The 14,905-nt window shown below is 39.8% G+C and overlaps 1 protein-coding gene across 4 annotated transcripts in view; it reads right to left on the bottom strand.

The window, feature by feature from the left end:
• Positions 1-14,905, bottom strand: part of ppp4r4 (protein phosphatase 4, regulatory subunit 4) — a 185,590-nt gene that overhangs the window by 12,615 nt on the left and 158,070 nt on the right. For all 4 annotated transcript variants that reach the window (XM_043697172.1, XM_043697171.1, XM_043697170.1 and 1 more), the window contains 5 exons: positions 14,100-14,141; positions 13,916-13,990; positions 9,849-9,900; positions 7,786-7,891; positions 2,002-2,069 (listed from right to left, as the gene is read on the bottom strand). In XM_043697172.1, the coding sequence (XP_043553107.1) occupies positions 2,002-2,069; positions 7,786-7,891; positions 9,849-9,900; positions 13,916-13,990; positions 14,100-14,141 (343 nt within the window). The remainder of the gene's footprint in view (positions 1-2,001; positions 2,070-7,785; positions 7,892-9,848; positions 9,901-13,915; positions 13,991-14,099; positions 14,142-14,905) is intronic.

A 14,905-nucleotide genomic window follows, 5' to 3' on the forward strand; every position in this document is an offset into this window, starting at 1 on the left:
ATTCCTGAAGAAGGGCTTATGCCCGAAACGTCGATTCTCCTGTTCCCTGGATGCTGCCTGACCTGCTGCGTTTTTCCAGCAACACATTTCCAGCTCTGATCTCCAGCATCTGCAGACCTCACTTTCTCCTCTCATATATCAGTTTGGCTTAGAATTCAGAGTGAAGTCCATGGATTTCAGACTACACTCTAAACTTGAGCAGATAGTTTAAATTGGTGCTTGAGTTTAGGAAAGGGCTGTCTTTCAAATAAGATGCTGAGAGGACACCTCAGTTTCCAATCTCTAAAAACTGAGAAGAAACTACATAACTATTCTTAAAAAAAAATTGCCTGGCACCCTGACCAACATCCTTCCCTCAATCTGTTCAACTTATTCACTGACGACCCTTCTATATGGTCAGAGAAAACAGAACCACACAAATCTCTGCCTAGCAATAAAGTTCCAGGAGTGAGACTATCCTAGCTGAGGTCACCAAGGCTGGAAGTAAATACCTGGTGAAGAAGCTCATTGAACTGTTTCAGTTTAAAGGAGAGCAAGGAACCATATAGCACGAATAAAGATGTCTATACCTGTACAAGCAAAAATGAACTTGTCAAATATGTAAAGGAAGATATTCAACCTCAGACAACTCTCTGGGCAATGGCCAAGTTCTCTAAGGACATAGTTCACAATTTCCTGTTTGCTGATGATCATGCAGGACATGCAATGTCACATGAATTTGTTCCCCAGTGCATATATCAATTTCAATCTTCTTATAGCACCAAAAATACAGAAGTAACATACAGGCCTAATTCAGAAAATCCTTAATTAAATCATTGCAAGGTCATTGATCTATGCAACATTTCATCAATGAAGAGCCACATGCAAGAATTGTCAAAACAAAAATCCAGCCTTATTGACAGACTTCAAATATCTGAGAGTCTGCCTAATGAACTAGAATTTCCTAGCAATGGTTTCCAACCTTTTCAATATCTTGCACACTTGAGTAAGACACCAATTTCTTTGGCACACCCACTTTTCCAGCTGAATTGACTCCTCATACACATCACTTTTACTGTGGTTGCAGGCTCATGAGACAGGTTTGCAATAAAGCACAAACAACAAACTATATAAGGGTCAAATGCATTAATCTTTCAAATTTATTTAACATTGATTTTCATTATCTTTGTACAAAATTTTGTGGCATACTTGGACAGTTCTCACATCACACCAGTGTGCTGCAGCAGTCCACTACTGAGGGCTGAGGACTATGGTACACTCTCATGGCAGTCAAAGGAAGTGGTTCAAGATATTTGAAAAGGCTCTGCTTAAGAGTTTTAATTTCAACTGAGAGTTGTGGGAGAAGCTCACACATCTGATGAAAAAAAGTGCAACCTGAGCCTCCTTTGAAAGAAGTGCAGGGAATGAGAAAAAGCAAGGGGAGAAAATATCGAGTAGCAACTTGTTCAAAATCTAATTGTCTGCAGAGTCCTATCCTATTCGCAGCAGTACCTTCCAGCTGCAGCTTGGCCACTGCCATCACCTACATACCCACTGGGATTCTACTGAACACCCCAAATGGTAAAGATGGCTATTTTCACCTCAAAAGGACAAACAAGACAATGAAAATAAATTACCTGATCATTTACCTCACTTACTATTCATGTCATTTTATTTGCACAAATTAATAGTTTCATTTGCTTACCAAACAATAGCAAGATATACATCACAAACGCAAGATTTTTGTACATTAACAATTATATATCTGCTTGCACAATGTTCAATCTTTCTGATAATCATGGTTTTCCTCCAGGACAATGACACATTTATACTTATTATTAAAATCTGATTAATCATTTCTTCTATTTGATTTTTTTATACACAAAATATAGTGTCAGACAACATGGGAGGCAGTCATTTGGTCCTTCAAGCTCATGCTGGAAATGCATTCTTCAATCGTCTTTTTGAAGTGTACACAAATGATTGTGATGCTGCAAAAAAAAACGCGAATTATCTACTTACCAAATGACAGTAGAGCATTTTTTGTAGTTGTAGCAATTTGAGAATTTGATGCTGCTGAAGTAAGTTTCCTTGAATACAAACATTGCAAACATGTGTGATTAGGAATGTGAGATGCTCTATTTACATTTCAATTAAAATAATTTGACTTATAATATACATAAGAAGCGAGGATTTATGCAAATGATGAATCTCACTGCTCACCATCCATTAATCTTACCCATTTCTGTGAGCTTTTAATTTAAATGTTAAAGCACTACAAGTGGCATATTGTGTTGTGCCCTTTAAAGCAGCAAGAAACTGAAAAGGGCAAGCCCCTCAATTAACCAGAATGAACAGTTCAGGAACAACAGAGAATCTGAACTAATAAGTATCAGTTAAACTAGTGAATTCAGTATTAGGTCAGATAATAAAAGAAGAGAAAAAAAATGGGAAGAAAGATTGGATGAGAAGACTGTTGGACAGTGTTACGGGGTGGGGGTGGGGGGGGGGGGGACCTGCCAGGGGAAAGCCTCAGCAACCAGGTCTCTGTGGCTGAGAAGGGAAGGGGGGAGAATAGGAGAGCGATGGTGATAGGTGATTCAATTATGAGAGGAACAGGCAAGAGATTCTGTGGTCACGAATGAAAACCCTGGATGGTATACTGCCTCCTGGTTGCCAGGATTAGGGATGTCTTGGATCGAGTCTACAGGATTCTTAAGGGGATGGTGAGCAGCCAGAAGTCGTAGTATCCATTGGTACAAATGACAGTGCTACGAAAAGGGATGAGGACCTGAAAAGGGAATATAGGGAGTTAGGTTGAAAGCTAAAGGCAGGACGAGCAGAATAGTAATCTCAGGATTGCTACTGGTGCCAAGGGCTAGTGAGGCTAGGAACAGAGAGAGAGTGCAGATGAACATGTGGCTGCAGGGCTGGTGTAGGAGGGAGGGCTTCAGATATCTTTGGAATACCTTCTGGGGAAGGTGGGACCTGCACAAGAAGGATGGGTTGCACCTGAACTGAAGGAGTAATAATATCCTGGGTGGGAGGTTTGCATGAGCTCTTCGGGAGAGTTCAAACTAGTTTGGCGGGGACGGCGGGTGGGGGAGGGTGTGGGGGTTGGGAACCGGAGCTGCAGATCTGAGGATGGAGTAGCTAGTGTATAGCCAAATACAGCGTGCAGAGAGTCCGTGAGGAGGGACAGACTGTTGGCAAATTTTCAATCAGTGTGATGGGGTGAAATGTGTCTATTTTAACTCAAGTAACAACAAGAATAAGGGTGATAAACATAGAGCATGGATCAGTACTTTGAACTATGATGTTGTGGCCGCTTGAGGGAGTGGCATTGCTAATTAAGGATAGTATCATAGTTACAGAAAGGGAGGTCATCGAGAAGGGTTTGTCTACAAAGTGAGTATGGGTTCAAGTCACAAACAGGAAGGAGCAGTTACTTTACTGGGCGTTTTCTACAGTCACCCCAATAGCAGCAGAGACAGGGAGGAGTAGATTGGGAGACAGGTTTTGGAAAGGTGCAGAAACAACAGGGATGTTGTCATGGGTAATTTTAACTTCCCTAATAATGATTGGAACCTCCTTAGTTCCAATAGTTTGGATGGAGCAGTTTTTGTCAGGTGTGTCCAGGAAGGATTCTTGACTCAATATGTAGATCGGTTGATGAAAGGGGAGGCCACACTGGATTTTGTAGTTGGCAACGAACCAAGCTAGGTGTCAGATCTCTCAGTAGGAGTGTATTTCAGTAATAGTGATCACAACTTCCTGACCTTTACTATAGTCATGGAGAGGGATAGCAGCAGATGGTATGGGAAAGTATTTAATTGGGGGAGGGGGGGAAACTACAATGCTATTAGACAGGAACTGGGGTGCCTAAACTGGAAACAGACATTCTCAGGAAAATGCACAACAGAAATGTGGAGGTTGTTTAGGGAGCACTTGCTGATAGTGCTGGATAGCTTTGTCACACTTAGGCAAGGAAAGGATGGTAAGGCGAAGGAACCTTAGGTGACAAGGGATGTGGAACAGTTAGTCAAGAGGAAGAAGAAAGCTTACTTACAGCTGAGGAGGCAAGGATCAGACAGGGCTCTAAAGGATTACTGGGTGGCCAGGAAGGAACTGAAGAATGGACTTAGGAGAGCTAGAAGGGAGCAAGAAAAAGCTTCAGCGGGTAGAATTAAGAAAACCCTAAGGCACTTATGTGAGGAGCAAGAGGATGGCCAGAGTGAGGGTAGGAACAATCAGGGATAGTGGAGGAAACTTATGCCTGGAGTTGGAGGAGGTAGGGGAGGTCCTTACTAAATACTTTGCTTCAGTATTCACTACTGAGCGGGACCTTGAAGTTTCTGAGGACAGCGTGATATGCTCAAACAGATTAATGTTAAGAAGAGGATGTGCTGAAAATTTTGAAAAACATAAGGATAGATAAGTCCCCTGGGCCATACGGGATATACCCTAGGTTACTACAGGAGGTGAGGGAAAAGATTGCTACGCCTTAGGCGATGATCTTTACGTCCTCACTGTGCACTGGAGTAGTGCCAGATGATCAGAGAGTGACAAAAGTTACTCCCCTGTTCAAGAAAGGGAATAGGGATAATCCTGGGAATTACAGACCAGTCAGTCTTACATCTATGGTGGGCAAATTATTGGAGGGGATTCTGAAAGACAGGATTTATGATTACTGGGAAAACCACAGTTTGATTCGAGATAGTCAGCATGCCTTTGTGAGGGGCAGGTCATGTCTCATAAGCCTTATTGAATTCTTTGAGAATGTGACAAAATACATTGATGAAGGTAGAGTAGTGGATATGGTATACGTGGATTTTAGCAAGGCATTTGATAAGGTTCCCCATGGTAGGCTCATTCAGAAAGTAAGAAGGCATGGGATACAGGGAAATTCTGGATACAGAATTGGCTAGCTCAGAGAAGACAGAGGGTGGTGGGAGATGGACATATTCAGCTTGGAGCTCAATGACCAGTGGTGTTCCGCAGGGATCTGTTCTGGGTCCTCTGCTCTTTGTGATTTTTATTAGTGACTTGGATGAGGAAGCGGAAAGGTTGGTTAGTAAGTTTGCTGATGACACAAGCATTGGTGAGTGGTGGATAGTGTGGAGGGCTGTTGTAGGTTGTAATGGGACATTAACAGGATGCAGAACTGGGCTGATATCTGGCAGATGGAGTTCATTCTGGAAAAGTGTGAAGTGATTCATTTTAGAAGGTCAAATTTGAATGCACAATACAGGGTTAAAGGCAGGATTCTTGGCAGTGTGGAGGAACAGAGGGATCTTGGGGTCCATGTCCATAGATCCCTCAAAGTTGCCACCCAAGTTGATAGGTTAAGAAGGTGTATGTGTGTTGTCTTTCATTAGCAGAGGGATTGAGTTTAAGAGCTGTGAGGTTATGCTGCAGCTCTACAATGCCCTGGTTAGATCATTCTTGGAATACTGTGTTCAGTTCTGGTAACCTCATTATGGGAATGTTGTGGAAGCTTTAAAGAAGATGCAGAGGAGATTTATCAAGCTGCTGCCTGGACTGGAAGGCAGGTCTTATGAAGAAAGGTTGAGGGAGCTAGAGCTTTTCTCATTGGAGCGAAGAAGGATAGAGGTGACTTGATAGAGGCTTACAAGATGATGAGGGGGATAGGTAGAATGAATAGTCAAAGACTTTTACCCAGGGCAGAAACAGCTATGACAAAGGGACATAATTTTAAGCTGATTGTTGTAGGTTGTAATGGGACATTAACAGGATGCAGAACTGGGCTGATAACTGGCAGATGGAGTTCATTCTGGAAAAGTGTGAAGTGATTCATTTTAGAAGGTCAAATTTGAATGCACAATACAGGGTTAAAGGCAGGATTCTTGGCAGTGTGGAGGAACAGAGGGATCTTGGGGTCCATGTCCATAGATCCCTCAAAGTTGCCACCCAAGTTGATAGGTTAAGAAGGTGTATGTGTGTTGTCTTTCATTAGCAGAGGGATTGAGTTTAAGAGCTGTGAGGTTATGCTGCAGCTCTACAATGCCCTGGTTAGACCATTCTTGGAATACTGTGTTCAGTTCTGGTAACCTCATTATGGGAATGTTGTGGAAGCTTTAAAGAAGATGCAGAGGAGATTTATCAAGCTGCTGCCTGGACTGAAGGGCAGGTCTTATGAAGAAAGGTTGAGGGAGCTAGAGCTTTTCTCATTGGAGCGAAGAAGGATGAGAGGTGACTTGATAGAGGCTTACAAGATGATGAGGGGGCTAGGTAGAATGAATAGTCAAAGACTTTTACCCAGGGCAGAAACAGCTATGACAAAGGGACATAATTTTAAGCTGATTGGAGGAAGGTTCAGAGCGGATGTCAGGGGTTGGTTCTTTACACAGAGTGGTGGGTGCATGGAATGCACTATCAGCACTGGTAGCAGAGTCAGATAGATTAGAGACATTTAAGTGATTCTTGGGTAGGCACATGGAATATAGTAAATTGAAGGTTATGTAGGTTAGTTTGATCTTAGAGTAGGATAAAAGGTTGACACAACATCAAGGGCCCAAGGACCTGTACTATGCTATATTGTTCTATGCTCTATGTTTTAAGACAGCTAAAAGAGGTTTAGAAAATGTTTAAACATGTCTTTTTTTTTTAAAAGATTTCCAGAAACAATTAAAAGCTGACGGAATGGATTCAATTCTTGGAGAATGTTCAATTTCAGTGTCAAAAAAATTGCTTGGCAATAGCAAAACTTATGCTCTTAGATTGAAATAGACAAGCAATAATTTTCTTTGAAAAATTCAGTCCATAATTACAACCCTGTTCAGTAAAATTAGAAGGGAAGTCAGATGAGGAGGTGAATTTTTGCACAGAAAAAGGCAGAATAGTACATCTTGTAAAGTAGGTCCAGATATTTTGCATTGAATTTTACATTTGCACATGCCTGAGGTTGCAATCTGATTTGCATATAAATGACAATGGAAGTTGTTAGCATCACTGTTATACTTAGATTAAAATCTGATCCATTATTTAAATGCTCAGCTTCACAGACAGCCACTCGGGTGCCAGGACGGCAAGGTGTCCAGTAAGTAACATGCCGGATAAGTAGCGCAAAGTAGGAAAGAGATTGGTTAAGTGATGAAGGCAGTCAAAATGGGTGGGGATATTTGGCCTGCTGGGCAGTCAAGTGCCTGTGGTGGTGGTGGTACTTTTTTTTCCTTTGGGTGGGGGAGAGGGGGCCTTTGCAGGGTCAGAGTCTAGTGGTGACTATAAGGGTTTTCTAGGAATTCTGTAGGGTCTCAATGCACAACTCCCAGCTATACTGCAGAAGTGACTATCTGGCTTTTGGGAAACCTGGACGATAGTATGTACAATGTATGCACTAAAGTCAAATCAGTACCTAGTTGAAACTATCTATTAGTGATTGTAAATTACCTGGCCACAAGGTCACGAGTAATCTGCCTAACGTTGTGATGCTATCAGTAGAAATGATTAAGAGCCACAACGAAATGTATCATAGACACAACTGATTTTGTAGAGGACTAAGAACTCTCCAAAAATAAACCAGAAATTTTTATTGCTAAATTAACTCAAAATACAAAATTATTTATATTTACACAAAGAAATATTTCTGTGTTATATACCTGCTAAATACAATTTTTGCTTTGAGAACTAGGTGGTGCTATTGTTTAGATTAACAAGTCTGATTTCTCAAATCAAATCAAATTATTTGTGTTGATATAATTTTTGTGGATAGAAAGAAACATGAACAAGTGATGTTTACAACTTGCCCCTAGCTTTAAGGCATTTGCCTAATTTGACCTTACTTACATCGTGGATTTATCAGTGGTGATTTTTGGAGGAGCTACCCGACCACCAAGTGAACGACTACGACCTAACTTAGTCTTCCTCTTCCCATCTTTGTTAAAAGATGAAACTGGCAAAGAAAAACAAATTATTTAATTTTGATCTTTAATGCAAGAGTGAAAAAGAACAAGTAACAGAAGAAATCAGTTGCATCAGTTTGAGAAAAAGTACACTGTAATACAGACCTCATTCCCCCTCCCCCCACCTTACCCCAGCTCCAACCTTCCAGCTCAGTACCATCCTCATGACCTGGTCCTACTTGTCAATCTTCCTTCCCACCTATCCGCTCCACTCTCCTTTCTGACCTATCACCTACATCCCACTTACATCCACCTATTGTACTCTTGGCTACCTTCTCCCCAGCCCCATCCCACCTCCCATTTATCTCTCCAACCCGGAGGGTCCCTGCCTCATTCCTGATAAAGGGCTTTTGCCCAAAATGTTGATTTTTCCTGCTGCCTGACCTGTTGTGCTTTTCCAGCACCACTCTAATCCCGACTGCAATCAGTCCGGCCAATTCAGCTCTTATCTGTTGTTTTGGTGAAGTAATGCCAGCAGATTAAACACAGTTCAAGAAAACACCCGATAATGATGTTGCTGTGTTTTTGGCTTCAGCTAGTCTGTGGCTTCTGCCTTTACATATCACCCACAGAACCTCAAGCATCTCTGCTCTTCTACCATTATGTAGTAACATAATGGCATGCCAATTAAAAAAGTAATTCCAGTTGCTGTCATTGTGAACATATGACAGGGAGAGACTCCTAAAAACTTTAATTGCACTTCAAGGGACAGTACTGCAATCAAATACAATGCTGGATTCAATAAGAAGAACTCAAAGAAAATTGCTATAAGATACCAGAAACTGCTGTTACAGAGATGTCAGTATAATACAAACTACACTGGACCAAATTGTAGATCCAAAATCCACACCAGTGCATTATTTGTGTAACTCAAGATAACTTGCATGAGTTGATTTTTCACATGGGTGGAACTTTGCAAATGAGTATGAGGTTTTTGATGACAATATCTGAGAGAGGACACAAAATATCGAAGAAGCTTGTAAACATCATGTTTTAACATACATTGGATATATTCAAATTCCCTCTGAGAAAACAGTGGAATTTCCATAATCATGCTAACAATTCTCTGCAAATTCTGAGCCATCTTAACAGTTAAGCTGATGCAAGTTAGAACTTGGTTAAGATAACTGATGGATATCATGATTGGGGACAATTACCAGCCTGTGTGGCTGCTTTGTTTATCTTATACATCCCAATACCTTGTTAGCTTTCTTTTGTTTACCATTTTTTGTCTCCCCAGTTATCTCCACAGGATGGCATTAATACCATAAGGGGAATTTACCCATACTGTTTAGCAACAGTAAAGCTCTCTCCACTAATACAAAATACATTGCTTTACTGGAGTTATGTTTTTTTCATATTCATTCTGGGATGTGAACCTTAAAGACAAACCTGCCACCTGTTGTCTGTCTATGTGCCCTTGAAAAGACTGTAGTGATTTAACTTTATGAACCACTGTAGTCTGTGAGATATAGTTACACCAACAATGCTGTTAAGAAGTTCAGGATTTTGACCCAGCAATAGTGAAGGAATAGTAATATAGTTGCAAGTCAGGATGTGTGTTACTTGGAAGGGAACTGACAGTGATGATATTCCCACTTGCCTGCTGCCCTTGTTCTCCTAGATAACAGAGGTCATATGTTTCAAAAGTGATATTTGAGGAAACCTGATGGTTGCTGCAGTGCATCTTAAAGATGGCTCATACTGCTGCCATTGTGCACTGGTGGTTGCAGAGGGAGAGAATAGTTAAGGTGGTGTATGGGGTGCTGCCTAAGTGAAGGACAGTGATGGGCGTCTTAAATGTTTTTGGAATTGCAGGGATGAATGATCTGGCTTTGAAGAGTTAGGTGGTGAGTCAGTATATAAACTTGACAGAATATAATACTTCTTTCATAATAGTGCTGCTTTCAGCAAAATAATGTTTATAAATTTTGAGCAAAAACTCACGCAATTTCTTTTCATTCATTAACTTGCTTTCTCCTCGTTTTTCCATGTCTTCCTGTTAAATGAAATATTAGCATGCATCTTTTAAAATTCTTAAGAGTATAAAAATAATATGAAGAAAAGGTTTACACATAAAAATATAAAATATGTCATGACAAAGACATTCAAGTTATTCCTATCATATGTTCTTTGCCATCTTAAAATAATGCTTGCAGTATTAATCCCTCACATCAAAAGTGATTAAGCAAAACTCTAAGCAATCTCTTTCTACTACTTAACCTTGGAAAGCTGTTCTCGAAAGACAAAGCAGATGTTTGTGGAGCTTTACAACTCTGTAACAGGAACAGCTTTTCTCATTTACCATTAGCTCTTACTTCTGTTGTTCCAGATCTGCTCAGTAATTTATTGGTCCAAACCGTACAATGAAAATAATGATAAAAGCAATCAGCTCTCAACAGTTAGGGTGCAGGAAATCTAACAGCAACCTCTGGTCTCCATATGCACAACTATACATGCAAATCCAGATACCACTTTAAATGGCACCACCCACCACAAAGTATGTCATTGCTGCTCTTGACCATAGATGCAGCATTCAATAAATAAATACAATGGTGTGAACCTATTAGATCCGTCCACTAGTTCCCTACTAAAAAATACCTAAAGTTAGAGCTTGTGTATTCAGGAATGATTTTTGAACAGTGTGATAAGTGTGCAGTTTTGGTGAACTAACCAAAGGAAGGAACATACATGCACAATGGTAAGTACAACATAAGTTCAATAATGTAACTCACAGGGTGAGGGAATTGTCCGATGAAGACAGATTAAATAAATTAGGCTTATATTTCATTTTGGGGATTTATGAAAAAAGAGGGGTGAATTAATGTTCCTGAAGAACTTTATAGATACTAAGAAAAAGTTTGCTTTGGCTGGAGAATCCAGCACAGTGTCACAGCATCAGAATAACATGTCAGTCATTAAGTGTGACGATGAGCAGAAATGTCTTCAGTTAAAGAACTCTGAACATTTGGAATTTCTGGTGCTCACTGAAAACAGCCAAGACAAAAGTTAACACATGTTATGGGTATTAAGAGAATTAAGGAAGACAAAGATAGTGAGAGGAAGTGGAAATAAGTTAGAAAATAGTTCATTTCACCTCCAATTTCCTATATTCTTATATATAATTATGGTTGAATAATAGCTTTGGCTAAGAAATTTGAATTTTAAACATAAAAGCCTTTTCTCTCAAAGAAAACTACTGTCTATTTTAGCCTTTTCTGTTTTTTTCTCCCTTAATCCCATCCATACTTCCCAATCTTTATTTCACCTTCTTGAATTAAGTTCCTGGTTTGAACTTCCTGACTTAGACTTCTTGCATCACAATAAATATTCTTCAATCTGATTAGTTGAAGAGCTTTCTCATTTCTTTTGCTGTGTATAGGTGACCAAGCTCATTGAGTACGGTGGCTTGAAAAGTTGCTGGATTAGAGAAAGTCTCCATTTACAGGCTCAAACAGATTGTAGGCAGCTATCAGTCAGGGGCATGGCAGGCACAATCCTTTCACCAGTGAGAGCAAACACCAGGACTATATTAATACTATGAGTTTTTACCCATTTTAAACATGTAATTGTGGCACATTATCAAATATGTGGGGAAATAAATAGCACAATTTTGAAAAAAGTGTCCATTTAACAGACAAGATGATGTTAGGTGTCTTAAAAAGCATGAAAGTGGATAAATCCCCAGGAACTGATCAGGTGTACCCTAGAACTCTGTGGTAAGCTAGGGAAGTGATTGCTGGGCCCCTTGCTGACATATTTGTACCATCAATAGCCACAGATGAGGTGCCAGAAGAGTCGCAATTGGCTAATGCGGTGTCACTATTTAAGAAAGGTGGTAAGGAAAAGCCAGGGAACTATGTAGACTGATGAGCCCAACATCAGTGGTGAGAACGTCGTTGGAGGGAATCCTAAAGGACAGGATTTACGTGTATTTGGAAAGGCAAGGACTGGTTAGGGATTGTCAACATGGCTTTGTGCGTGAGAAATCATGTCTCACTAACCTGATTGAGATTTTTGAAGAAGTAACAAAGAGGATTGATGAGGGCAGAGCAATGGATGTGATCTATATGGACTTCAGTAAGGTGTTTGACAAGGTTCCTCGTGATAGACTGGTTGGCAAGGATAGATCACATGAAATACAGGGAGAATTAGCTTGAAGGTAAAAGACAGAAGATGGTGATGGAGTATTGCTTTTCGGATTGGAGGCCTGTGACCAGTGCTGTGCCAAAAGGATTGGTGCTGGGTCCACTTCTTTTTGTCATTTATATAAATGGTTTGGATATGAACATAGAAGGTACATGACATCAAAATAGGAGGTGCAGCGAACAGCAAAGAAGGCTATCTCAGGTTACAATGGGATCGTGATCAGATGAGCCAATGGCCCGAGGTGTGGCAGATGGAGTTTAACTTGGATAAATGTGAGGTGATAAATATTGGAAAGGCAAACCAGGTCAGGACGCATACACTTAATGTTTAGGTTCTGAGAGTGTTGCTGAACAAAGAGACCTTGGAGTGTAGGTTCATAGTTCCTTGAAAGTGGAGTTACAGGTATATAGGACAGTGAAGAAGGCATCTGGTATGCTTTCCTTTAGTGGTCAGTGCATCAAGTATAGGAATTGGGAGGTCATGTTGCGACTGTATAGGACATTGGTTAGGTTGTTATTGGAAAACTGCATATAATTCTGGTCACCCTGCATTAGGAAGGATGTTGTGAAACTTGAAAGGGTTCAGAAAAGATTTACAAGGATGTTGCCAGGGTTAGAGGGTTTGAAATACCTGGAGAGTATGAATAGGCTGGGCCTATTTTCCCTCAAGTGTCACAGGCTGAGAGGTGACCTTCGAGATTTATAAAATCCTGAGGGACAGGGCTATGTGAATACCCAAGGTCTTTCTCCAGAGGGGTGGAGGAGTCCAAAACTAGACAGCATAGATTTAAAGTGAGAGGCAAAGATTTAAAAGGGACCTAAGGGGCAACCTTTTCACACAGAGACTGGTGTGTGCATGGAATGAGCTGCCAGAGGAAATGGTGGAGGCTGGTACAATGGCACCAGTTAAAAGACAACTGGATGGGTGTATGAATAGCATGTGTTTAAACTGGCCAAATGCTGGCAAATGGCACTAGATTTATTTAGGATAGCTGGTTGGCATGGACAAGTTGGACCAGAGGGACTATTTCCACGCTGTATGTCTCTATGACTCTTGGATTCTGAAATCCAAATACATTCCAAATATCTCATACTGCAACTTTCAGTTCATCAGAGAGGCATAATGCATTGCTTAGAAATCCATTAAGGCTTTGAGTAGCAGGCTGTTGAGGTAAGTGACTGTATACAGCATCGTGTACTACACCTGAGAATTTTCCTAATGACAACTGTTAGATCCATTGATTGAAAAACCATTATAGTTTACTGCCAAAATCCACATATCCTAAATGCATTATGATGGATTGCTCCACAATCTGAAATATGTAATGTTAATTTATATCAATGTAAGAATGTTACACTCTCTAAATCTGGCTATGAGAAAAGTGTGAGAGGATTGTAAAAAGTAATGATAATATCTTGGAGTCCAATGAGCCAGAACATGTTATAGCAGGTCCCCCAACTTTATCTATCATCAGTTAGATTTGTCCTACATTCTTCTGCTCAAAATATTTTCCTAAAATAAAGTTATCAAAAGTGAAAGGTGTTAAACACATAGGGGGGCAAGTCGGACCTGAATAAAGAAGGGAAACAGGATTTCTCCTTGACCATGGAGAATAACACTATTCCCCAAGAGGGAACATTCTGCTCAAGTAACCATCACATATGGATAAGGCAAGAAAGTGGAGGTGACAATGATCAGATCAGCTATGATCTCACTGAATTCAACTATTCAATTTTTAATATTCACAACTCCTGTTACTTTTGCATTCTGAAAAATCATACAAGATTAAAAGATATATTTACAGATAGCATGAAACATAATGTAAATCTTTAACGAACAGGTACAAACATTTCAGCAGACATTACCATTTCTAGGAGCAAATTTTCTTCTTTTTCCTTCTTGTGATCCAGTAAGTCTTTTTCTTGTAACCTTTTGGGAAACTGGAGGAAGAAAAAAGTCAAATACTCCTTCATTAGTAACTGAATTGCTTAATTTATTTCTGGAATAATCATTTGTCTGGAGAAAAGCTATAGCAAAATGCTAACTTACAGATTCCGTACTCGTTTCCATTCGATCTAATTCCAACGTAATCTAAAAGTAACAGCAAGAGAGTGTTGGTAGAATTTGAAAGGAGACAATAGACAAAAAAGTGATTCAGTTCTAGAATGTTATCGGGAAATTCTTGGTTTTTTCCATTCAGATTAAGACATGCTAAATAACCTAACCATTAAATTTCTTGAGGATGAAGTAATGCTGGTAAAATAGCATTCGAAAGGAGATTACTTTTAGAAAGAATATCTTTAGATCACAGCAAATATGCCATTCTTTAAGTGTCCAAAAATCCTTTAAAAATGGGATCGACTTATATGTTCAGTCTAAAAGATGAACTGCAATTGTGTTGTAGTCACTATTTGAAATATGAAAATAAACATAACAACTGTCATTCACATTAATGAGACAGTTTATTGAAATAATTAATTATATAAAAATACCTGTAACCACAATCAGAGCATTTTAACACAGTTAAATTCACTATCTTCAGCATCGGATATAAAGATTTCATCCAAATCACTTTGGCTATGTCATCATCTTAAGGATCTCACTCAAAATCAGATTTGAGGTTTGGCTTTCATTTCCATTTCTCCACAAATCAATTTATCCTTCATCTGAATTGAATATTGCAGAATTGGATATTCTGCACTGACAGAACAATCTGATGACACTTTCTGCATTAATAGCACCCCTTATTTTGATAACCAAACCACACAAAAGGCATTAAATGGGGCTGATGCATTTTTCCATTCTTTGTTATTTTTGTTTCTCCAAAAATTCCATTCAGCACCCTCATAATCCTC

The sequence above is a fragment of the Chiloscyllium plagiosum genome, chromosome 10 (assembly GCF_004010195.1).
Source record: "Chiloscyllium plagiosum isolate BGI_BamShark_2017 chromosome 10, ASM401019v2, whole genome shotgun sequence".
NCBI lineage: Eukaryota > Metazoa > Chordata > Chondrichthyes > Orectolobiformes > Hemiscylliidae > Chiloscyllium > Chiloscyllium plagiosum.